General features: G+C 47.7%; 1 protein-coding gene across 3 annotated transcripts in view; it reads right to left on the bottom strand.

Moving 5' to 3' along the window:
* The window catches only part of TMEM120B (transmembrane protein 120B), a 30,148-nt gene extending 21,468 nt beyond the window's left edge, over positions 1-8,680 (bottom strand). The window contains exon 1 of one of the 3 annotated variants that reach the window (XR_014519428.1): positions 8,234-8,596. Coding sequence is in view for 2 of the 3 variants with exons in the window: in XM_083476465.1 (XP_083332591.1) it covers positions 1,064-1,309 (246 nt within the window). In the remaining variant the exon portion in view is untranslated. Of the gene's footprint in view, positions 1-1,063; positions 1,325-8,233 lie in introns of those variants that run through there. The other 2 variants (XM_083476466.1, XM_083476465.1) reach the window with 2 other exon arrangements.
* Between the last annotated feature and the right edge of the window lie 16,620 nt (positions 8,681-25,300).

Here is a 25,300-nt window from a genome sequence, read left to right on the forward strand (position 1 = left end):
CCAGGCAAGGGACTGTTTACACAAGTTAAGTCCAAAGCAGTTATCTTTAAAACCCTTGGCAGAGTAGGGCCACCTATCTCTGCATGAGCCTGTCCACACCAAAGGCTAAGCCATGGTTTGTTTAGCCTCAATATGGTTTGTTCAAACAGGTACACCCAGGCCAGTGAACCAACCATGGCTTGATTTCTGCCAACAAACTGTTATGTGAAACCATAGTTAGCTGTTGGCTTACAAACCACAGCTTGCCTTAACTATGGTTTGGCATTGTGGAAGAACCCAACAGTCTTGCTTTGCCATGGTTTCATTGCCCACCCGCAATTTAGATGCTCGCCAACGACAGAGACACACAGCAAGAGAAGCCAGAAAAGAAACCAAGCCTTTGTTGGTTTCAACATAGCCACCAAGGGCACTCAAAATGCAGTGGGAGGCAACACGTCCAGCTTAGTGGTGGCCCCTCTGTTTATGAAACACTGTCCTCCAGGGAGGCTTACATTGATATCCTTTGGACACCTAGCAAAGCCCTTTTTATTTTCTCAGAGTCTTGATTGCAAATTTCAGTCCAATCATGGACTTATCCTGATATTTTGATCTGCTGCTTTGTATTTGTGGTGCTTTTATTTATTTACTTTCCTACATTTCAATCCTTTCTTCCTGCACGGAACCCAGTGGATCCATGTGCTTCTCAGATGGTCCCCCATCCAGGAACTGACCAGATCCAGACCTGATTAGCTCCAGCAAGGCAGCAGCCTCATGTGCCTTCTGACTGTATCTCTCCCTTTAGTCTGCTATATAAGCCACCCTGGTTAAGTTCTGTTTCAAGGACAGGGTTATAAATAGATTCTACTTACAAGGTACAAGTAAAATTCCTGCGTCAGCATAACTCAAAGCCCACTATCACAAGGATCTTACAACTTGTATAAAACACAATGACATGGATTTGCTTTGATTTTTCAACAATTTATGTTGCTTCTACTTACTGGGGGTAAGGGGCGCAGAGCTCAACACCACCACCCACCCACCCACCCACAAAGAGGGGCACCCTGTGACTCACACACAAAATCACCTGAGTGGGTTTCACTTCACAAGCACAAAACCTTGGCAGGGCAGAAGAAACGTGATCAGTGGCCTCAAAAGAAAGTTCCCTGTCAGATGGAGGTGGGGCACAAGGCCGAAATTGATCCACAAGAGAAATAACTGGCAAAGGGCAACAGCAGCTGAGCAGCTTTGCCAGGAGCCTGCTAATGTTTAAGGTGCCTAACTGCGTGGCTCTGCTCTCCTGGGTCCCGGAGCTGTTTTGAAAAACAAGCATGTTCCGATGCAGGAAGAGGCAAAACAGATCCAGTGTAGCTAAGAGTCATGGGATACATCATGTGCCCTGCTTGGAACCACAATAAGCATGAGTGCATGTGCTGCGATTTTGCAGAAGGATGTAAAGCCATAGAATCCGACCAGTTCTTATCTGGGACACCCAAGATGCAGGGACAGATGAAAGAAAGGACTTCATAATGTGGTGCTTAGTGAAATGATGGAATTCGCTTCCACAAAAGGCAGGGATGGCCACCAACTTAAAGGTAAAGGAACCCCTGACCATTAGGTCCAGTCGTGGCCGACTCTGGGGTTGTGGCTCTCATCTCGCTTTACTGGCAGAGGGAGCTGGCGTACAGCTTCCAGGTCATGTGGCCAGCAGGACTAAGCCGCTTCTGGCAAACCAGAGCAGCGCACGGAAATGCCATTTACCTTCCCGCCAGAGCGGTAACGATTTATCTACTTGCACTTTGACGTGCTTTCGAACTGCTAGGTTGGCAGGAGCAGGGACCGAGCAACGGGAGCTCATCCCATGGCAGGGATTCGAACCGCCGACCTTCTGATCGGCAAGTCCTAGGCTCTGTGGTTTAACCCATAGCGCCACCCACGTCCCTGGCCACCAACTTGGGTGGCTTTAAAAGCAGACTAGACACATTTATAGAGGAGAGGCCTATCAACAGGTGCTTGCCGCAATGGCTATGTTCTAGCTACACCATGACAGGCAGTACAGCCTCTCAGCACCAACTGCTGGATCACAAGCGGGGACAGAGCTGCTGTTCCACTCTGGTCCTCCTTGCTGGTTTCCCACAGGCCTTTGGTTGGCCACTGTGAGGTAAGGAAGCTGGGCCAGATGAGTCATCGGCCTGACCCAGCAGGCTCTTCTTGTGTTCCTAGTCCTTATGATTATGTGCTTCAACCCACACAAGCCAAGAATGATGGGCTTGTAGCCTTCTGGAGGTTCCTGGACCTCCATCACCCCTGGGTCCTGTCTATTGACTGTGCTGATTACAGCTGGTGGGAGATGAGAGGTCAAAAGCATACGGAGGGCACCACCTTGGCCACCCCTGCCCTGCAGCCCTTATGACAGCCTTGCAAACCTGGAGTAACGCTAATGCTGGTTTGAAACTGCAGGTCAGGGGAAAGGGGAGCTGATAGGTCTACAATTGGCTCACAACCAAACCAAAGCATTCAAAATCTGGACAGGGATGTCATAGCGGTGTTTGTCATGCCAACCACTACAGGTTTCCCAAACGTCTGTAATTTATTTATTTGCACTTAACACTAGGTATCTGATAGGCTGTTAGCTTTGACAAACAGAACGCCCTCTCAGGTTCCACCAAGAGCTCCATTCTCAGCCTACTCTTCCAACATCCCGCAAACAGTTATCTTGCAAATGTTAATAAGTAAGGAAATCTGTTACTGGATCACCTCACCCTGTGCCAACCACATCTTCAGTGGGAGCTCAACTGGGCCACCCTCAACACGTCAGTGAGGTCCTCCAGGTTCTTCTCCCTTGCCTGTGGGACTCTCTGCAAGGTACAGCCCTTCTTCCCAGCCTCCTCAAATGCTCTTGCCTGACTGGAATTGCCGCTAAATCTATGACGTTGTTGTTGCCATCTGTTTGTCTCAAGAGGAAACGAAGCCAAACGGTTGTGATAGCAGCACCAAAGTGACTTCTCCAGGGCACAAGCCTGGACAGGCTTTCTAGACAACAAGGACCCCTCCTCAGCCTTGCTGATGTGGTCCAAAGAATAGCAGAGTAATATATTTGGGATGCAGGAGTTGCTGCAAGGTGCGCCATCCAGATTTGTGTAGATTTTACTCCTTCGCCTTGGCTCCTCCCAAAGGCATCCCACAAGGTAGCAGAGGTTGTATATATAAAGGTAACGTTTACATTTCTTGCTCCACTCACGTTTGCCTCTGGCCCAAGGCTGCCCAAGAAGGAATGTGAGTTTGGGGCTTGTTGCTATTGCAATAAGCAATATTCTCCAAACCTGGTAAGGAGGAATATTGAGCGAGACAGAGCTGTTAGAAGGCAGGCTCCCCCCCCCCCCGCCCCGGGCATCCCTGCCAAGTGAAGCAAAGCAGGCAAAAGCAATAAGCCTTTTCTGTGGTGGCACCTGCTCCCTTCCCAGGGGACCTGCCTGGCACCCACTCGGCTTCACTTTTGGTGCCAGGTCTTTTTCTTCTCCCAGATGTTTACATGGTTTTCAAGGCAGTTTCTCAGCACCTGCTGAATCAAACCACCAGCTGGGTTTTACTGTCTATCGTTTTACAGCACGTCCTTGTGCAGTACAGTCATACAGTCACACCTCGGGTTACAGCCGCTTCAGGTTGCGTTTTTTCGGGTTACGCACCGACCAAAACCCGGAAGTACCGGAACAGGTTACTTCAAGGTTTTGGCAGTCGCACATGTGCAGAAGCGCTAAATCACAACCCGCACGTGCGCAGATGCGCCACTGCGGGTTGCAAACGTGCATATACCTGTTGGGAGTCGTTTGACCACTATTTCAGATCCCGGTTTAACCCAAACATACATTATGGGTTTTACTTCTAATTTTTAAAGCCCCTTTGGTGTACAGTGATGGCACTGGCAAGATGCTCTAGAGGTCAGGAAGTACCGTATTTTTCGCTCTATAAGACGCACCAGACCACAAGATGCACCTAGTTTTTGGAGGAGGAAAACAAGAAAAAAAATATTCTGAATCTCAGAAACCAGAACAGCAAGAGGGATCGCTGTGCAGTGAAAGCAGCGATCCCTCTTGCTGTTCTGGCTTCTGGGATAGCTGCGCAGCCTGCATTCACTCCATAAGACGCACACACATTTCCCCTTACTTTTTAGGAGGAGGAAAGTGAGTCTTATAGAGCAAAAAATACAGTAACTCAGTCATGGGTCCTGAAAGGGCTTTCTATACTAATAGAAAAGCTTTAAGACATTTGTAGACCAATTGAATCTTTCCTATGCTATGAGATAGACTCAGACTGCAGAGAAAGAAAAGAGGGAGAGCAATTGTGGGCTGTTTCACCACCACCCACATAGGAGAGCAGGTGCATAATCTGCTGTTGGCACTGGCAACTGCAGCCTCGCAGCAAACCAGCCTCTCCTCCGGCCCCCATTGCCAAGCCCCTCCCTCTCTCACCGCCCAAAGCATTGGCTAAAACAACCTGCACAACTCTGGCACCCTCCAATTCCCACCAGTCCCAGCCAGCATGTCCAGCGGCAAGGGAAGATGGGAGTCGAAGTCCAATGACATCAGTCCCCCCCCCACTGACCTAAAGGAAGCCTTGCAGAAAGGACACAGGAGGAGGATATGGGCTGGCTCCTCTTTCTCCCTCAGATACAAGCCAGTTCCTTGTCCTTAGGAGGATGGATCAGCCCCATCTCCACCTCCTTGGAGAGACAGGCAGACACGGGGGAAGAGGCTCTGTCCCTTCTTGAAACTAAGCATAAATACAGACCTCTGAAATAAAGAATCTTTTCCCCATTTACTCTTCAGCCTCTGCTCCCTGCACTTGAATTTTGGACTGCAAAAACCTTGGAGCAGCCCCTTCTTCGTTTTTTATTTATCTACCCAACAAATTTTATATACCTTACTCGACTTAAGTCCTCTAAGCGATTTGCAAAGAAAAAAAGAGAAAACATTCATTTAAAGAGAGAGAAAGAGGTGCAAAGAAGTTAAAGCGATTAAAAATAATAATAACGTAAAATTGAATCTTCAACTTTAAAGCAATTGTGTAGAATAAAATTAGGCAGCGAAGTATCACATACCACTGACAGTTCCAGAAACAGTCGCCATGAATAATGGCTGTTTAAATCTGTCTCTGTTGCTGCTCAAGAGCATAACCGCTGTGACCCCTCTAGTCCACCTCCTGCCCAATGCAGGCAACGAAGGAGCTAAAGTGTCTCCAACTGGGGCCTGGCCAGCCTCTGCCTGAAGACCCTTCAGCCCCAGGGAGCCCCACCCTCCTCTAAGGAACAATGCCTCCTTGATCAGGGGCCAGCAAACGTTTTCAGCAGGGGCGCAGGTCCACTGCCCCTCAGACCTTGTGGGGGGCTGGACTAATTTTTTTTTTTAATATATAAAATGTTTATTGAGATTTTACACAAAAGAAAAACAGTGTGATAAAAAAAACAAAAAAAAACCAGAGATTCAAAAAGTAGAAAAAGAAGAAAAAAGGGGGAAAAAGATATCTTAAAAAAGAAATAATCCATTTTTCAATATCTTTAGGTTCATTTGCTTATTTCCTTGACCTCCTCACACCTCCCCTTTTTTTATTCCCGTTTACAAAGTCCTTTCAGCAAATCCTTACCCTCTTTCATTTATCTTTACTCTATATTCTTAACCTATTATAACTTAAATTTTAAGGGGGGGAATGAATGAATTTCTATGCCCCACAAATAACCCAGAGATGCGTTTTAAATAAAAGGACACATTCTACTCATGTAAAACACACGCTGATTCCCAGGCCGTCCGTGGGCTGGATTTAGAAGGTGATTGGACCAGATCCGGCCCCTGGGCCTTAGTTTGCCTACCCATGTCCTTGATGAACTGCTCTCACTCTCAAGATGTTTCTCACAATGTTCAAACAAAATCTTCCCTCTTGTAACTTCTGCCTATTAGATCCAATTCTGTCCTCTGGAGCAACAGAGAACGAGACTTTGCCTCCTCCACCCTTCAGTCATCTCTTCTCTGGGCTAAACACCTTTGGCTGGTTTTACCTGCCCTCACAGGACGTGGGTGGTGCTGTGGTCTAAACCACTGAGCCTAGGGTTGCCGATCAGAAGGTTGGCGGTTCAAATCCCCGCGACAGGGTGAGCTCCGGTTGCTCGGTCCCAGCTCCTGCCAGCCTAGCAGTTCGAAAGCACGTCAAAATGCAAGTAGATAAATAGGTACCGCTCTGGTGGGAAGGTAAATAGCATTTCCGTGTGCTGCTCTGGTTCGCCAGAAGTGGCTTAGTCATGCTGGCCACATGACCTGGAAGCTGTCTGTGGACAAACGCCGGCTCCCTTGGCCAGTAAAGCGAGATGAGCGCTGCCACCCCCGAGTCGTCCACGACTGGACTTAATGGTCAGGGGTCCCTTTACCTTTACCTGCCCTCACAGCAGCTGCTTTCCAGGTCAGTGAGCATCTTTGCTGCTCTCCTCTAAACCTGCTCCAGTTTGCCTGCCCCTAAATGGCAACAAGATCCCAAGTACATCGGAAGTTGCCTTCAGTTGCACCAACACTGACTGGCAGCAACTCTCCAGGGACTCAAGCAGGGGACATTCCCAACAATGGGCTGAAATTGGGGCCTTCTGCATGCAGGGAAGATGGTCTATCACTATGGCCCATTTTCCTAGGGGGGAAATTACCGTATTTTTCGCTCTATAACACGCACCCGACCATAACATGCACATAGTTTTTAGAGGAGGAAAAGAAGAAAAAAAATATTCTAAACGAAACAGTGGATGTATGATTTTTGTGGTTCATGCTGTGGCCACAGACATGTGATCTGACAGTGAGTTTGGGGTAGCCCAATGCAAAAATCCTGAGGATCCATGTGGATCCATGCTTTGTAACCACGTTTTTGCACCACTGCGGCCCCAGGCAACAGTGGGTGCGTGATTTTTTTGGTGCAAGTTGTAGCCATGGACATGCTATGTGATGTGATGGTGAATTTGGGGTGACCCAGTGCAAAAATCCTGAGGATCTATGTGGATCCGTGCTTTGTAACCAGGCTCTCTGTCCCTCTCTCCTCCCCACTCAGTGGCTCTTCTCCCACTTTGCTGTTTCAAAGCGAGCCACGGAGGAGGGAAGGAAGGGGAACCATGGATCCTCTGCTCACGACTGCAGCAGATCCCCCCCCCCCCGCCACCCGTAGGCATTCCCTCCATAACACGCACAGACATTTCCCCTTACTTTCTAGGAGGTAAAAAGGGAGTGTTATGGAGCAAAAAATACGGTACTTCTTCCCCTGACTTGGAAGTGGTGGCTGTACCAATGATGTGTAAAATCTCCAGGGGGCGGGGAGGATTGGCAATGGAAAGGCTTCTTCCTCTCCCCCGTGCAAAAATGCTATTCTCTTTCTCTTGGAGCTCCCTAAGGGAAAAAACAAAACAAAACAGAGCATCGCAGAAGAGCAAGGCGGCGCCGCCAGAAAGGAAGGATTGCAGTTTAGTAAAGGAGCTCTGAGATGCGTCAGTAGAGATGGGCTGGGGAGTTACCCCCCTCCCTCCCATTCCTTTGAAAGGTCCCCGGAGGTGCTGGGGCGACCACCCTGGGATTCCCCGCAAAGCTACGACATTGGAAAGGATTCTGGGACGCGAAGGCCCCTTTCCGACCGTGCTGGTGCTGGTGGCTGCTCGAGGCCACCAGCACCCCCCCCGGGCCCCCTAACCTCTTGCTCCTCCGCCCCCGCCAGTTCGCTTAAAGCGCGCAACCCGGAAGCACCGCTCGCTTCCCCGCAGCCACCGGCGCCCCCTCCCCGCCGATCTGGCCCCGAGAACCCCCGGGGCTGGCACTGCAAAGGGCGCCCTTCCCAGGGGGAACCCCGGAACCCCGCGGGCTCCCCGAGCAGGCGAAAGAAGCGCATCCCTCGCGCAGCAAGAACATCCTACGAAAAACCTCTGCACCCAGACCGCGCAGAAGGAGCCTATTTGAATGACAGCACGGCAGGCGCGCCGAACCCGGGCCGGCTCCCTTCCGCCACCCGGCATTGGCTTGCATTGGCCCCCCGGGAAGCCCTCGCCCTGCCCCGATGGCGCCCAGTTACGCAGGGGCGGAGACGGCGCCCCTTCTGCCGCCGCACCAAAGGCGAGGCTTCCCCGGGGATCCCGCTCCGTCCGGATTACGCAGCAGCGGAGATCGCCGCAAAAGAGCAGCGGGAGGAACAGCACCCGCGAAGGGCGGCGGCGGGTTCGCCCGGAGCCCAAGCGCGCCCGCCTTACCTGGAGCTGCTGGAATTCCTCCTCCAGGGCTTGCCACTCCGCGCGGCACTTCTGCAGGGGCTGCGCCATGGCGCCCGGGCCCAGCGCGCACTCCTCCCGCTCCAGCTCCCGCTGTGCTGCTGCTGCTGCTGCTGCCGCCCGGGCGAGCGAGCGAGCGACGAAGCCGAGCGAGATCCGCCCCCCCCTCGGGTCCCGGTCCCACGTGCGCGCCTGACGTCAGCGGGGCCGGAATCCGCCTCCGGCTCGACCCCCGCCGCGCGCTTTCTCCCGAGGAGCCTCGGCGCTGGGCAGGCAGGCGCCCCCGCGGGAAGCCGGCAGCTACGGCGGCGCCTCGGGCGGAGACCCGAGCGGGCAGCGGCGGAGGCGGAGGCGGCGGCCCCCCTCCCGGGCCATTTGCAGGCGCCGCAGACGGGAGCGCATCGATCCCCGCCGGTTGCGCGCGCGCCCTGCCTGCTCTGGCCATCGCCTCCTCCCTTCCCATTGGACGAAGCCAAGCCTGGCCTCTTCGCAGGCTCCGCCTCCCCCCCCAAAATCTCGCCCTCCCCCGCCCAGCTGCGGTTTCAGTTAACCCGTTCTTGCCCGGCTGCGCCCGACTCAGAAATGCCTGAGGAGCGCAGCAGCCCCTGGCGGGCTGGGGCGGGATCGTGACGCCTCCCGGGGCAGCTTGCCTGCCTGCCTGCCTGCCGGTTTGGGCCACCACCTCTCAGACCCCGCAGGCAGCCGGCGAGGCCTTGGTGGTGGTGGCACCGCCTGGCGCAGCCATGACGGGTTGTTTGCACAATGCCTTCCTGGCTGCTGACTTTCAGGAGGGATTTTGAAACATTCCTGCTTACTCAGGCTTTTGGTGGCAGAAAGAAGGAAGCATCGTTCCTGGCAAACTTGAGGTCGCTGGTGGAGAATGTCTTGAACTGTTTTTAATACCCTCTCTTTGCCATGTCTTCCATCCTGAATTCCCTCTGGAAGGGTAAAATGTAAATCATGTAAATTATATATACACACACATTTATTTATAAATGGCAGTGACGTCATGTTATTACAGTAATCCTTAAGGTATTTTTTGTACATGACGTCAGTGGCAGGCCTTGAATGACTTCTGTGGTATGATGGATAATTATAAGAGAATATAATATTGATGAAAATTAACAAAAGAAAACGAAAATGAATGGTACGCTAAATTAGAAATGCAAGAATAACGTATTGTGATGCGATGTAACAAATATTACCATTTTCTTTCCTCTGGATAACCCTTTTGTTTGTTATTTCTTTTTAATCTCAATAGATCAAATAAAAATATTTATAAATGGCAGGGGAAGCAAAGCAACTTGAAAAATTAGCATGGCTGTATATGGATTTATTATTATTGTTTGTTAGATAATTTTTATCTTGCCATTCTAGTGAAAATAGGAAGCCACAGTAGAATGATCTTTATTCTATATTAAGCAGCTTCTGTGTGCCTAGTCCTGTGTAGAGCATAAGAGGAAAGTCCCCTTCCTCCAGGAGCTGAGGACCTATGGAAATCTGGCAAAATAGCAAACGAGCTTTCAAGTTCTCCAGGACTCTTTTTTCAGACCAAAACTATAAAAACTTCTAATATTTACATAGCATTTTTTTAACTGTTCAAAGGGTTTCACATACACAATCTGTTGCAATGTTTACAGAGGTGTCAGCATTAAAATATTCATTTTGCAGATGGAGAGTGGCAGAGCAGAGGCAAGATGCAAACTTGGATTTTCCTGATTTGCAACTCAGGGAAAGAACTGCATGTTTCAGCCCATGAGAACAAAACTCACAAGGCCAGAAGGAAACATAATTTATTACGACCAACCTAGGATGTTCATACAGAGTATAATGTGTGCTTTCAGGTTGCTGCACTGGTTAATTACGTATGTGCGTAATATACCATAATAAAACCGATCCAACATTGCTCATGCAAAACAGATAAAAGCAGAGCACGCTCCATGAACCACCTGGACTTTCACCTGCAGCAGCAGCAACAAAATTCCCTTCACCTTCCAGCCCACCCAAAAATCCCAGGCAAACAGGTTCGTTTGCACAGGATAGCAATGCAGATGCTGTTGGAATCCAACTCCCATCGGCATAGCCAGCGGCCAGAGATGATGGGAGTTGGGCCAACAACATCTGGAAGGCACCAAGTTGGGGACGGCTGCTACAAGCCTCTTTGCTGGGTCTCTTTTGGCAGTGGGGGCTAGCAAAATCACAGCGCTGCTGACAAACCTGCCTAAGAAAGTGGTCTGCACAGGCATTTTAAGAGGCATTCAAACACAGTCAAAGGTTTTAATAAAAAGTAATCTTTATTAAATAGTTTTCCGGATGAAATACATTGTTTCCGGGAGATTTGCATGGGGAAATCTTTTCAATTCCTCAGTAATAAGGGGCAGTGGGGTGAGGGAGGCCAGGGCCACATCCACACCATTTCATGTGCTATGAAGCCACTTTAAACACTCATGGCTTCTTCCCCCAAAGAATCTGGGAGCTATAGTTTGAAAAGGGTGCAGAGAGTTGTTAGGAGACCCCCTGTTCCCCTCCAAGAGCTACAATTCCCAGAGTTCCCTGGCAAAAAAGGGAACTCTACCCCTACCCCTGACGCTAAACCTAACGCTAACCCTTAACCCTTAACTAGAGCTACAATTCCCAGAGTTCCCGGACAAGAAGGGAACCCTAACCCTAACACTAACACTACCCCAGCTCAACCCTACCCCTACCCTACTCCTAACCCTAACCCTAAGCCTAAGCCTAAGCCTAAGCCTAAACCTAACCCGCCTAACAACTCTCTGTCCCCTTAACCACCTACAGTTCCCAGAATCCCTGAGGGGAAGCCATTCCTGTTCAAAGCGTCTTCATAGCACTTCCAATGGACGGTGCGCCTAATGTGGCCTAATGTTTCCTCCCTCATTTTCTTCTCTCTCCCCACTGCCCCATCACTTGCAATGCAGCAGATGTCTGCCTGCAGTCTTCCTTCAAAGCTCCTTCTCTCAGGTACGGCCACTGCCTTGTCCATTGTTCGCTGCCAGTATTTCACGTTCATTTCTCCAATGTAAATAGGGACGTCCTTCGGTTCTCTTCATGACTTTGGACTTGGGGAAAACCTCACCGGCTCCAGACATCCCTGTAAGGCAAAGGCAAAGAGGTGAGTGGGATGGCCCCCATCCAACAGCGTCCCCCCCAGACTCCTCCTCTGTTTGGCTGTCTGTTAACATACAAGGCTTCCAAACCACTTTGCATCCATCTCAGCCAGCGTAGCCTCACAGCATCCACTAGCCTGAACGCAAACTCTTCCAACAACCACCCAGCAGCTGCAGCCTCGCCAGGTCCATTGCCAGACATCAACCAGCTTCAGAGCTGAATATCCGTCGCCTTCAGGTAGCGATCCCACCAGCAAGTCAACTTTGTACTTGCCTTCTCCTTGCTCCACAGCATCCCAGCACCAGGCGATTGCCTCCTTCCGCTTGTCAGCTTGCTGCCACGGGGCAGGAGACCACCAGGGCTGAGTGCCACCGAGCTGCCCATTTCTCTCTGGGGAGGGCAACTGCCTGAGGCTTGCGCCTTGGTCCACATTTATGTTTTTGTGGCATCACAGTCAACCCACAGACAATGGCAGCAGCTGGGGAGGCATCACCATCACACCCTCAGCCCTCACAATGGGGGGGGGCGCAGCTCAGCAGCCAAAACACCCTCCCCCAAGTTGTGTCTATATCTGTGAAGGCCACACCAGACACCCAAGGGGGCAGGAGGGGGACATTTTTCAGCCCAGCCCATGCATTTCCCTCCACATAACACTAGTCAAATGCACAAATGAACAGAGCAATGAAAGCAAGCCTTATCTTTGCTGTTCAAGGAATGGCATGCAGAGAGAAAGTTAGCATCTCAGTGAAAAAGCACTTTTCCACCAATCAGTCAGTCAGTCAGTCAGTCAGTCAGTCAATCAATCAATCAATCAATCAATCATTTATTTATTGTATTTGACTAAAAGCCATTACCGATCCAGTTACAAAAGCATCAAACCCAAAGACCCAAACTATAGCGCCCAGATTCATTTGCTCTTCAGATATCTGGGCGCTCCTTTTTTCAGCTTGTCATAGTCTGCATTCACCACATAGAACTGAAAGAGGGCAGGACAGTTAAGCATTATCTCCAGCTTGGACTACTACCATGCGCTCTACGTGGGGCTACCATTGAAGGTGACTCGGAAGTGGCAGGAAAGGATCTCTAATCATTCAACTTTAATGGGTTTAAAAGCAATTTTGCAGGAAGAACCACAAGTCAATGGCATAAACTCAGGGATCTATCCTGCTTATTCAGTCAGAGTTTAGAAGATTGAACTGGAGAGGAGAATGAAGAATCATAGAAGGAACCCAAGGGTCATCTAGTCCAACCCCAAATGCTGTGATCACACACACCAGGCTTCCAAAGCTGAAGCTTATTATTCCTCCCACCAAGTGGCCATTATTATTATTATTATTATTATTATTATTATTAGCCCATCTTCCGTAGATTTCAGGGATGGGGCTGATGGGAGTTGGAGTCCCAACAATCTCTGCTGGACACCAGGCTCCCCATCCCTGGCCTATAAGATAACCAGCATCATAACCCTAGTTAAGTATTTCCTACCATACCTTGTACTGGTTGTTGGGTCACAGCTTGTTCCAAGGCTCTGGGTTGCTCTTTTTGTCCCAGCCAGGCAGAGAAACGTGACAAGAGGCAGACAGCAAGGAGTACATCTTTGGAAGAAGAAGAAAAACATACAGCATAAAGCGTAACGCTCTGCCCAACTCTTGGCACATGGTTCCCACCAAATTTAACAACCATGGCCTCCTCAGTGCCACCAGAAGAGCACACTTCTTTTCTAATGTGGGATGTAAAAAAAGGCCACCGTACCCCAAGTATTTAAAAGCCCATTAAAGCCAGTTAACACACAGTTACCTAAATGTAAGGGCAGCTTCTCACTGCCTTGTACCAGAGACAGCGGCAAGTTGGTGAGGCAGTGCTGGACAGAACTCGATGCTGGCAACCCAATCCTACACTTTATCCATGACAGGTTCCTGATAGACTTTGTGCTTTCTGCCCAGACAGTTAATTGGCTTTACTCTCTTCCCAAATACCCTTTTAGCTATGCTGTACCGCTCATTGCAATGCCTTGGATACAACTCGGCTGAGGAATGGCAATCCTTATATGGTTGGTTTTCTTACTCTAAAGTTAAGAAGCTGACGCTCATGTTTTACTGTAGTTTTATCATTTGTTTTATAACTACTACTACTACTACTATTATTATTATTAAAATAAAAAAAATTCCTTCTAGTAGCACCTTAAAGACCAACTAAGTTAGTTCTTGGTATGAGCTTTCGTGTGCATGCACACTTCTTCAGATACCTTCTTCAGATATTATTATTATTATTATTATTATTATTATTATTATTATTATTATTATACTACCTCTGGAGCACAGCAGGTCATATTTTATTCAGGTGGCGCTTTAAGATGCAACACTTAAGTGGCAAAAGCTCTGCCCCCAAGGAGCTTGGAAGGGTGCTTATCAGCCTAGCCCAGCCAGGCCACCAGTCCCTGCCACTGGGTCCCCAGACGCTCTTCAGTGGCAGTGTCGCTTCTGAAAAGAAGCCAAGCTCACTCCCATCCTCTCAGGCCACGGATCCCTGTGATGAATTCTGAGTTGCGTAAAGTAGTGGGCAGCTGCCACGGATGGGAGTCCAGCTGAGGTCCCATTCAAAAGCGCTGCCTGGCATCCATCAGTGAAGGACACCCAGGGGCCACTGGGAGGCAGGGAGCACGTGACGTGGTTTTGCGGGGATGGCAGTTGTCAGCACCATGCCAAGGGCTGATCCTGCCCTGAGGGGTGGCACTTACCTGACATCAGGGTTGCGAAGAGCAAGGCGCATGGTGCACAGGCCGGTCCCTCCGATTGCAATCAAGATGAACAGAGGAATCAGCTGTGATAAACGTGATAAACAGAACGTTTTGAGATTAAAAGCTGAAGTTGAAAACTGGAATAAGTTGCCTAAGACAGTGTGCATGGGAGAGGTCAACTATGAATGACACCATGGAAGGCCATGTTGATCTGTCATAGTCATAATAAATAACAAGATGAAAATATCTTTTTTAATAATTCCAGTGGCACCTTAAAGATCAACTCAATATAAGTTTTCAAGGTATGAGCTTTCGTGTGTATTATACACTTCGTCAGATACTTCAGCCTTATAACTGTTGAGGAATGTTATGGCCAGTTGGTTCCACAGGGAAGGGCAAGGGATTCTTAAAGGGATAGAGGACCAAAATTAGCTTCTAATTGCATTCTATACAAGATCTTAAGGTAGCTGTCTTATTGCAGAAGAATTTTAGAAATACACTTGAAAGAGAAGTTATCTTGTTATTTATTCCGAATGACACCTGCACACAAACAAGCAACTTCCTTGGGCAGACAACGTCTGCTCCCAGGTTGCTAACTAATGCTTTTTAAGTCTCCAGTCGCAATTTTTCCTTATGAGAGAATTTCTAACCTGTCTTTCTTCCAAGGATTCCAGGGGAGCTTACATTATAATAAAATGCAAGAATTACAATTGCCAGCAAGGGCTGCCCAGCCTCTCTTACAGTTTCAACAGCAGATTTTGCAACATCAGTTGGGATATCCCCACCCCCCAACAACAGTGTGGGGATAGGAAGTTCTTTAAAACATAATTTTGGTTCTATGTGGATTTATTTTTTTATTTCACAAGATTTAGATACTGCTTGATTGTAATAAAACCTTAAAGTGGTTTACAAAAAGCATAAGAATCAGTAGAAAGCTGTGAAATCAACTGTTTAAAACATTCAAAACATAATTAAAATCAATCCCAAACTAAAACCCAGATTAAAGCACATGTCAACATTCTACACGTCCTGATGGGCTTGCCTAACCTAAACAAATCTGTTTTCACCAGGCATTAAAAAGAGTACAGTGAAGGCATCTCTGATGTCAATAGGCAGGGAGTTCCGAAGTGTGGATGCTGTCACACACAAAAACTGATTTCTTACCATAGCTGTCAAGCGTCCCTTATTTGACGGGGCAGTCCCTCATCCCAGGGCCGTGTCCCGCTGCTGTCCCTTATTGATGATGTCCCTTAAATTTTCCGGGTTGCAAAGGAAGCAGCTCCTCTCCCTCCCTCCCTGCCGGCCAGGGAGGAGGGAGGTTCCAACTGTGTTGCTTGTCTGCATTGCTCACCCAATAAGGAGTCTAAGAACGACTGGGGGGGTGGAGCTTGTATGCCTTGTGCTGATCAAATCGACCGTGTTGCCTGGGGACTCACCTTTGCTCAGCGCTTCCCAGCGGAGAGATGACAGTGGTTTTCCTTGCTGCATCCCCTTTGCCGGGTTGCTGCGCTGTGGGAACCACCGCTTGAGGCTTCGTTTGGCTGCTGGTTGGGCTTTCTACCTTTGACTCGGAGGGGCTCAGAACTTGAACATACCTGTGTTCGGAACATCCCTTATTTTGGCTGCTGATCCCTTATTTTTGAGGCTGCTGGTCCCATATTTTCAAATCTGTAAGTTGACAGCTATGCTTCTTACAGATGCAGAGCGAGTATTCCAAGACAGAAGGATGCCAACCACAACCGTGCAAGTTCTGCAGACTGAAGCAGTCAAGTGGGCATAGATCTTGCAAGTAAACTGGTCCCAAGCTGTTGAAGGCTTTATGTACTAATAGTAACACACTGAACTTAGCCTGGTAGCAAATTGGCAAGCAGTGGAGGTCTGTGAGCAGTAATATGCAGATGGGGGTCTCATTCCTGTCAGCAATTGTGCCACAGCATTAGGCACTAACTGCAACATCCAGATCAAGCACAAGAAATGCCCGGTAAGGAGTGCATTGCAGCAAGTCTGGAAGTAACCAGTGCACGGGCTCCTGTGGCCAAGATTTTCCAGTCCAGGAATGGTCGTAGCCACTGAGGCTGCCTGGACCTCCAGGGACAAAGCACCCGCAGACTGTGAACCTGCACCTTCAGGGGAGTGCAACCCCACACAAGAGAGGCAACTGAGCAGTTTCTTGGACGCAGGAGCCACTCACCTACTGTGCCTCCATCTTGTCAGGCTTCATTTATGGGCTAATAGCCGTAAATAAATAAATGAAATGAAATTGTCAGGCTTCAAGCTCAGCTTGTCTTTCCTCTCCTGAGTCAGATGGAAAAAGACAGCTGAGTGTCATCAGCATACTCATCAGACCTTGCCCCAAAACTCCTAATGGCCACTCCCAGCAGCTTCATGTAGATATTCAATAGCATTGGGAATAAGGGAGTGCCCTGTAGCACCCCATAACGCCACCTCCAGGGGACTGGAAAGCATTCGCCCAATGCTGCTCTCTGGACTCGGTCTCAGAGGCAGGACCACAACCAAGGTAGCACAGCAGGGGCGCCGACTTATAAAAAATATTGGAGGAGCCCGCGAAAGCTCATGAATAATAAATAAGCTCATGAATATGCAGATAAAGTGGCGCCGCCTCCTCGTGAGCGAATAGGGGAGAGCGTGCTGCGCCTATTAATCAGCTCCGAAGGAAATTGGGTGGAGCTGTTGCTCGGGAGGGAGGGCAGGAGGCATGCAGCCCGACCCTGTGCATTTTGGGCTGGGGGAGGGGCGGCGGTGGCGCTCTGCTGGAGGGGCGCCGGAGATTATTGGGGGGGGCAGAGCCCCCCAAACGAATTTTTGAGGGGGCTCGGGCCCCCTCAAGCCCCATGGAGTCGGCGCCTATGTAGCAGAGCACCTCCAAGTCCCACCTCAGGAGGATACCATGTCAATGCTATCAAAAGCTTAAGAGATTTTAAGAAGGACTGGGAACCATTTATGTACATCAGATGACAAGGAAATAAGCAGCTATCCTATTTTTAAAAGACATCTGAAGCAGCCCTGTTTAGGGAAGTTTTTAATATTTAATGCTGCATTGTTTTTAACACTCGATTGGGAGCCGCCCAGAGTGGCTGGGGAAACTCAGCCAGATGGGCAGGGTATAAATTATTATTATTATTATTATTATTATTATTATTATTATTATTATTATTATATCTACAGAATCAATGTAAAGAAGTGGACACACTTGCAGGGTTTGATTAAACACTTGCACCCAACAAAACAAACTAATAAAATAAATGTAGAAATAGAAATATGAGTTAGAATGATAAGAAAAGAGTAATAATTATCTTAAAGAATAAGAAATAACTAATAAGCAGGGTGAGATAAAGCACCAGAAAAGGTAGTTGAGGGAAGTCATGGGGGGATTTGGGGATTTATATTCTATTCCCCCCCCCTTTTGTGTGAAATATGATAAAATTGAAAAACCTAATAAAATCATTAAACAACAAACAAACTTAAGAGCACTTCGAAAAGGAAGCTGTGATTATTAAGACTAAGTCATGTCAGACAAACCTCATTTCTTTTTTGATGGGGTAACCAGCTTGGTGGATCAGGGGAATGCTGGGGATATAGCGTATCTTGATCTCAGTAAGGCTTTTGATAAAGTCCCCCATTATATTCTTGCAGAGAAACTGATAAAATGTGGGTTGAACGAGGTAACTGTTAGGTGGATTTGTAGCATAATGGAGTCAACAATTTAGAAGGCAGGTCCAGGAAGGAAAGAAAATCCCTACTGGTATAAATGGGAAATAACAGAGTTGCTCCTAGTATACAAATTCAAATATGTGTGAGCAGTGGCGTAGCGTGGGTTGTCAGCACCCGGGGCAAGGCAAGTAATTTGCGCCCCCTAACCTGTGGATTTTAGCAGGGGCAGAGAGCTGCGAGTGCGAGCACGCCCCCCCCAGATGTTGCGCCCGGTGCGGCCGGCCCCCCCTGCACCCCCACGCTACGCCACTGTGTGTGAGTGTGGACTACTCTGGTCTAATCGGAATGGGATTAACAGCTAGATAATGTTAAAATATAGACAAGCCATGGTGGTGGTGGGGCTTACGTCTGCCCCCACCACCTCTCCTACCCTTCTCCAAAATGTACCATCTGACTTGCTCTGATAATATACGGCTTGCGCTTCTGCTGTTAGTTTCAGCTTGGTAAAACACAAGCAGCGTCCACTATGGCAGGAGTCTGAGAATTCACACAACCCAAGATAATATTTGTTGTAATCCTAACACTGCAACTAAAATCAGAAGAGGTATTATTATTTATGGCCTCCAGATGGCAGCACTGCACACAGTCTTTACAGGTTTGCTGAGCCTCCACCCAGTTGTCTGTCTACAGATTTTCACTCTGTAACCAACAAAATCAAGGAGGGAAGCTTAGACCAATGCTGAGAGCACCTGTTTTGCACGTAGAAGGTCCCAAATTTAGTCTCTGGAATCTCCAGCTGAAAGACGCAATTGCAGGGAAAGAATTTCTGTCTCTGCCTGGAAAAAGTCCCTGCCAGTCAGGCATTGCTTGGTGGCAGGCTTATTTATTTAAACAGATTTATGCTGAATACAACATTTAAAGCATAAATTAAACACCAGAGATCAAAACATTGGAGATGCAAAGACTGTTGGTTTCTGAGTAATTTGGTAAAAGAATAAAATGAGAATTCCTTGGATGCATAGATCCAGGTTTGGTGAGAGAGACCCAGCAGAGATTTAAAATCACAAAACTTGCAGCAAAGTAGAGTGTGGAAATATAGGCTGTTAGTTTATCATATTCCCTTCTAAGTTTCTTCCAAAATTTCCCACTTCCCCTCAACATAGAAAGAGACCACACATTTGGTAAGTAAAAAATGGTTTACTTACAAACTCCTCAAATATCATATTCATGTCCTTTTCCATACAGCAGCAATAAAAGACAGGTGGTACAACTTAATTTCAAAATTGGTTTCTAAATGTTTCTAAATTATTTGCATAGAAACATAAAGATGGCTTGCTAAAGCCATGTGGTCTGGGCTTGGAGCAACCAGTCCAGACATTCTTACTGGTTGGTTCACCTGGTGGAAAGAGAAAAAGAACGAAGGGTTTGGTAACCCTTCCTCCCAAGGTGAGGGTATGTCACCTAGCTAAGCCTGGGAGGACAGCTTACTCTGTGGTCTTAACCCATTCAACTTTAATTAGATTTAAGCATGTTGATTATATGAGGCTAGATACTGTATATCCCAGGAAAGCTTCCTGGAATAAAACAGTTTTATTCAGACACCTGGAAGTTAGCAGGTATGGGTCGCTTTCAACCCTTTCCAGTAGTATCTGATCAGGCAGGGTTCTTACCTTGCATGGAGTCACGTTTTTGCTCCAAATATGTTTTTTGCCATCTCTGTTTGCAGCTGTTCCATTAAACTGCTAGCTCTGCTGCTGCATTTCCCCATCAAACCACTGTTCCATTTTGTCAAATCACTGGCTCTGTTTTTCCATCATCAGCTCCACCTGTTTGCTATTGCTATTCCTCCCTCCATTTCACTTCAGACACACAACACTCAGAGGTCCTCCTGCAGGAAACGTGAATCCCACTTCTAACACCAGTGTTGCACACCAACCCAATCTCCTAGTGGTGAGATATTCCAGGGGTTCCAGGTGCTTACCAAGAGCCTGGTTTCCTGGGACTGAAAGTCAGCATAGACTGTGGTGTCTTTAGGGTAATATTGTGTGTGTGTGTGTGTGTGTGTGTGTGTGTAGGGATGCAGGTGGCGCTGTGTTCTAAACCACTGAGCCTCTTGGGCTTGCCGATCAGAAGATTGGCGGTTCGAATCACCGCGATGGGGTGAGCTCCCGTTGCTCGGTCCCAACTCCTGCCAACCTAGCAGTTCGAAAGTGCAAATAGATAAATAGGTACCACTCTGGCGGGAAGATAAAACGGCGTTTCTGTGTGCTGCTCTGGTTTTGGTGTTCCGTTGCGCCAGAAGAGGCTTAGTTATTCTGGCCACATGACCCAGAAAAACTGTCTGCGGACAAACGTCTACTCCTTCGGCCTGCAATGCGAGATGAGCGCTGCAACCCCAGAGTCGTTTGCGACTGGACTTAACTGCCAGGGGTCCTTTACCTTTACAGTGGTGCCCCGCAAGACGAATGCCTCGCAAGACAAAAAACTCGCTAGACAAAAGGGTTTTCCGTTTTTTGAGTCGTTCCGCAAGACGAATTTCCCTATGGGCTTGCTTCGCAAGACGAAATGTCTTGCGAGTTCTTGCGAGTTTGTTTCCTTTTTCTTAAAGCCGCTAAGCCGTTAATAGCCGTTAATAGCTGCTAAGCCGCTAATAGCCATGCTTCGCAAGACGAAGAGACTCGCGGAACAGATTAATTTCGTCTTGCGAGGCACCACTGTACCTTTTTATGTATGTATGTATGTATGTATGTATGTATGTATGTGCACATACACACACACAACTGAGCCAAGAATGAGGTGCTCACAGCATTAACACTCCAAAAGGTCTCACTTCTCCCTTAGTCAGTCTTAGATTCCAGCAGAAATCAAGCATGGGTCTTTGTCCAGCTTTGCAGACTGCTTTCTTGCTGCTCACATCACACGCCACAACTCTAGCTCTTGTATTCCTAACTACCAGCCAGGGATGGGGAAGGGCCCATCCATTTCCCCCGTGGCATCAAGCAACTTCTTTGGTTATGCCAATCATGGTCCTTATGTGGCTGGCTAATTGTTTTACAATTCCCTAGATAACGGCACTGGTTTGGTGAGCTTGGTCTTGTACCTTGGACTCAGAGGCATTACGTAGACTGATACCCCTCTCCCCCCAAAGCTGCAACAATATAAAATAAGCAGTTTATTATTTTGAGTGTGTATAAATGGATGATACAATATTTATAAATTTTGTTAAATAAAATAAAATAATAAATGCTGACATGTTCTAACCTCTTTTTAGCTTGTTGCTGATATTGTTTCTAAAACGATTCAAATTGTTTTTAACTGTTTTTAATGATAGTTTTAATATTTATTGTAAATTGCTTAGCGGCTTTGCTACAGTCAACATACATACATACATCATTTTATTTTTATGCTGCCTTCCACAGTTAAAACCATGCTCAAGGTGGCTTACAACATGGGGGGAAATACACAATTCAAAACACATAAACAATAAATAAATCATCAAAAAGTACACAACCAACTTGAACAATTTCCACATCATCATAATAAAAATGCAAACAAAAAACCACAAACAAAACAGCAACACCCCCCAACACCACCACCTAAGCAGCCTAAGAATTAAGTAGTATATAAATTTTATTCAGTTGTTTCTTGATGCTAAACATATACTTATTTCTGAAAAAAACAAACAACCCAGAAAAAAGCCAAATTCCAGTGTGAGGAGGGGCAGTGGGCCACTGTGTCGACTCCTCCCCACACTTTAGCTGCATATGCGTCGCCCCCCAAAAGAGAGGCAGCTCCCTGTGAACAGATTCTGATGGATTTGACCAACTTCTATTCATCAGACAGTCCTCAGGAGGGCAGGGCGCCCTCGGAGTCCGTCTCTGGGCTTGCTCTCCTGCAGAGGCTTGCCCGTGTTGCCATGGCTACCCTGCCACATTGCAAGCTGATGTGACCAGCCGGCTCTCCAATGCCAACCCCACAACCGCCCTCAGTTGCTTTTGGGCAGCGCTTCTCGTTCCCAGGACAGTCCAGACCTAGAGCGGTGGATCTGAGGTCAGTCTTTAATTGCGTTAAATTCTGGAAGGGGAAGAGAGAGGAAACCTGGTCTCCTATCTGAAGGGTCCCAGAAGAAAACTCTGTGGGAGTGTTTCCTGCAGGATTTGGGGGGGGGGAGTGTGAGCAGGGATAGGCAAATCTGTCCATGTTTGGTTTCTCTCACCCAGTTTCTCGTTGTACCAAACTTAAATTAATTTCCCTGCACTTCCAAATCTGTTTCTGGGTGCTTGTTCTTTTTTTTTTAAATCCTCTAGAAAATTCATCAGCGCTTTAGCGTGCATTTCCCATAATATGCACCATTCTTTCCCCTAATACAGTGCATTTTGTATGTTATTTCTATGGCTACATGCATTGTTATGCACAAGTTGCCTCTGTGCATTTTCCTATGCATGATTTTTGCATTGCAGAATTCAGAGAAGCGTGAATTTTCGAGAATATCTGTGTTTCGGTTTGCATGTTGTGTGAAACGAAATAGAATCGAACTTCTCCCCCAACCCCATGAGCAAGCAGCCCCCTTAGCTAGACAGATCTGGAGTTTGGCTGCTTTAAAGTGTATATGAGACGGCATTTGATTATGAGGCCTTGTTTGCTTAAAATTTAGGATCAGAATGAATTTTAGTATATGTAGGTTTTGATCTTGGCATTGCCCCAGGTACATTTGGGAAGGGATTCAGTTACAAACTACATGTAATTCCAGCAGTGTGCATCTGTGGGAGGTGGAATAAATCTATATTGATGGAAGATAAGTCTATCAGTGCCTCCTAACAACACTGGCTCTAAAATGGGATCAGGCACGTTCCCAGAGGACGATGGCTTGATGAGTGCCTATTTGCTATGACAATTATATATCTAGGTTTTGAGGCAGTCTACCTCTGGTGGCCAGTTGCCACTAAATTGGCCTTCCACCTTCCTGTTTGTGGGCTGCCTGGTCTCTGAGGACGTGAGGTGCTAGGAGGAACAGCGCCTCCTTGGGCTCTGGAGCCAGCCAGAACCCAAGTGAATGGAAGCAGAACCAAAACACATTCAAAATGCTTTGGGCACACTACCTCAGCATTACGCGGCACAGTTAATTAAGTACATTACCAATCAGCTTTCCTTGACCTGATGCCTTCCTATCGGCCTCATCCAGCACAGCTGTTGTAACCCAGAACATCTGGAGGGCGTCAGATTGGCAAAGGCTGATATAGATAAGAATCAGTATTTTGCATCACAACTTGGGTTTTTTAAAAAATTAAAAATTGATTGGCATTTATATTTTGTTTTTGTTTTGCAACCGGAAAAAACAAAGCATTTGTCTCTATTACAGGCCAAATTCTGCAGATGTTCATCTATATAATTCTATAGAGAGTTTCCAGCATTGAATTCATTCAACCATGGGTGAGTATTTGAGTATAGGAAGCATATCAAGGTGGGGAGAGGGAGGAGGAGGACATTAGATACAGGCGTACAGGTGAGGGGACGGAGAGGATCACAATCCGTAATCCATCTCCCTGCTCATCTTCTTAACGCCAGAAGAACAATGGTTCAGGCGGATTAAATGCAGTGCCAAACACAGAGCTTCATTCTCACCTTTAAACCAGGGATGAGGAACCTGAGGCCCTCCAGATCTTGTTGGACTACAACTTCCATCATCCCCAGCTGTTGGCCATGCTGATGGGAGTTGAAGACAAGCAACATCTGGAGGGCCACAAGTTCCCTATCGCAGCTTGAACCATCACCAGCCCTGTGGAGGGGCAGCCCAGGAGGGGCCCATTGTAACCCAGTGGCAGACGCTGCAGTCCCATGCGCACGTTCTAGAGAGTAAGGCCTCGTCCACACCAAACATGGACCTTTCTGTGGTGCCTCCCCATTTGTGGAATGCTCTCCCCAGGGAGGCTCATTGGGCACCTTCCTTTTATATACCTTTAGGCGCCAGGTGAAAACATTTATCTGTAACCAGGCTTATCAATCAATCTGTGGCCTTTTAAATGTGTGCGGCAGAGCTATCAGTTTGTTCTCGTTTGTCTTTGTTATATACCATATTTTTACGGGTTTAAGACTAGGTTTCCCCCCTAAAAATTAATGTCCTAAATTTGGGGGCATCTTATACACAGGGGGCATCTCCCCTCCATTTTCTTAAATCAGAGTCCCCAAAAACAGGGGGCACCTTATACATGGGGGCATCCTATAGACGAGAAAATATGGTATTTTGCATTCTCATTTTGGTTTTTTATGTTGTAAGCCACCCTGTGTTATTTGGATGAAAGGTGGTATATAAACTTATTAAATAATAACAATAATAACAATGCGTTTAGAGCACCAGGATACCACTTTACCCGTCTGGCTTCCACCAAAGAATCCTGAGAACGAGAGCTTGCTAAGGGTGTTGAGAGTTGTTGGAGGACACTTATTCTCCTCACGGAGCTACAATTATCAGAATACCCTGGGAAGAGGGACTGATTATCAAATGAAAGGGGATTAGACAAATTAATGGCCTAAACCATAGAGCCTAGGGCTTGCCGATCGGAAGGTTGGTGGTTCGAATCCCCGTGACGGGGTGAGCTCCCATTGCTCGGTCCCTGCTCCTGCCAACCTAGCAGTTTGAAAGCACATCAAAGTGCAAGTAGATAAATAGGTACCGCTCCAGCGGGAAGGTAAATGGCGTTTCCATGCGCTGCTCTGGTTTCGCCAGAAGCAGCTTAGTCATGCTGGCCACATGACCTGGAAAAACTTTCTGTGGACAAACGTCAGCTCCCTCGGCCAGTAAAGTGAAATGAGCGCCGCAACCCCAGAGTTGTTCGCGACTGGATAACTGTCAGGGGTCCTTTACCTCTACCTTTTAACTTACAATGGGAAAGTGGAATTAATACCTTTGAATGCCAGTCGTGGGTAGAAGCTTCATGCCCAGTTTATGGGCTGAACCAAGGTATTTTTCTGCCTGAGGATAAGATGGCAGTCCTGTTGGACGGGCAGCTGAATCTTACGTTAACTGTGGTGATGGGATGCTGGAGGGCAGTGAGACTTACCTAGTGGGTGTGCCTCAGGCTGCAGAGGCCACCACTTTGTGTGAAATTGTGTACAATTGAAACACCCCATTCTGTCCCCGCCCAGCCCCCGTTCCACCCTTTTAGTGACATCTTTTATGATGTTTCAGGGTCACTTTAAGGGTCCAGCTCTGTGCATGTGTGCACAATTGTGCACATGTTGGTTGCACCTAAAACAGGGAATGCTTGCTGTTCTGTCCTCCAGCATCTTGATGCCTGAGGCAGCTGCTTCATTTGGCCTAATGGTAGGGCCGGCCCTTTCCAGGGGCATCTGTACGGCCACTGTAGGATACAAGATGCTAGATTATTATTATTCTATATTTCTTTTTACTCTGCCTTATTCCCTGACGGGACTCAATGAGTCTTTGGTCTGATTCAGCTGAAGGGCTCTTCTGGTCTTAGGAGTTGCTAAGAGGCTCGTTCTTCAGGGTTCAGCTT

This window comes from Podarcis liolepis (genome assembly GCF_965112155.1).
Source record: "Podarcis liolepis genome assembly, chromosome: 15".
NCBI lineage: Eukaryota > Metazoa > Chordata > Lepidosauria > Squamata > Lacertidae > Podarcis > Podarcis liolepis.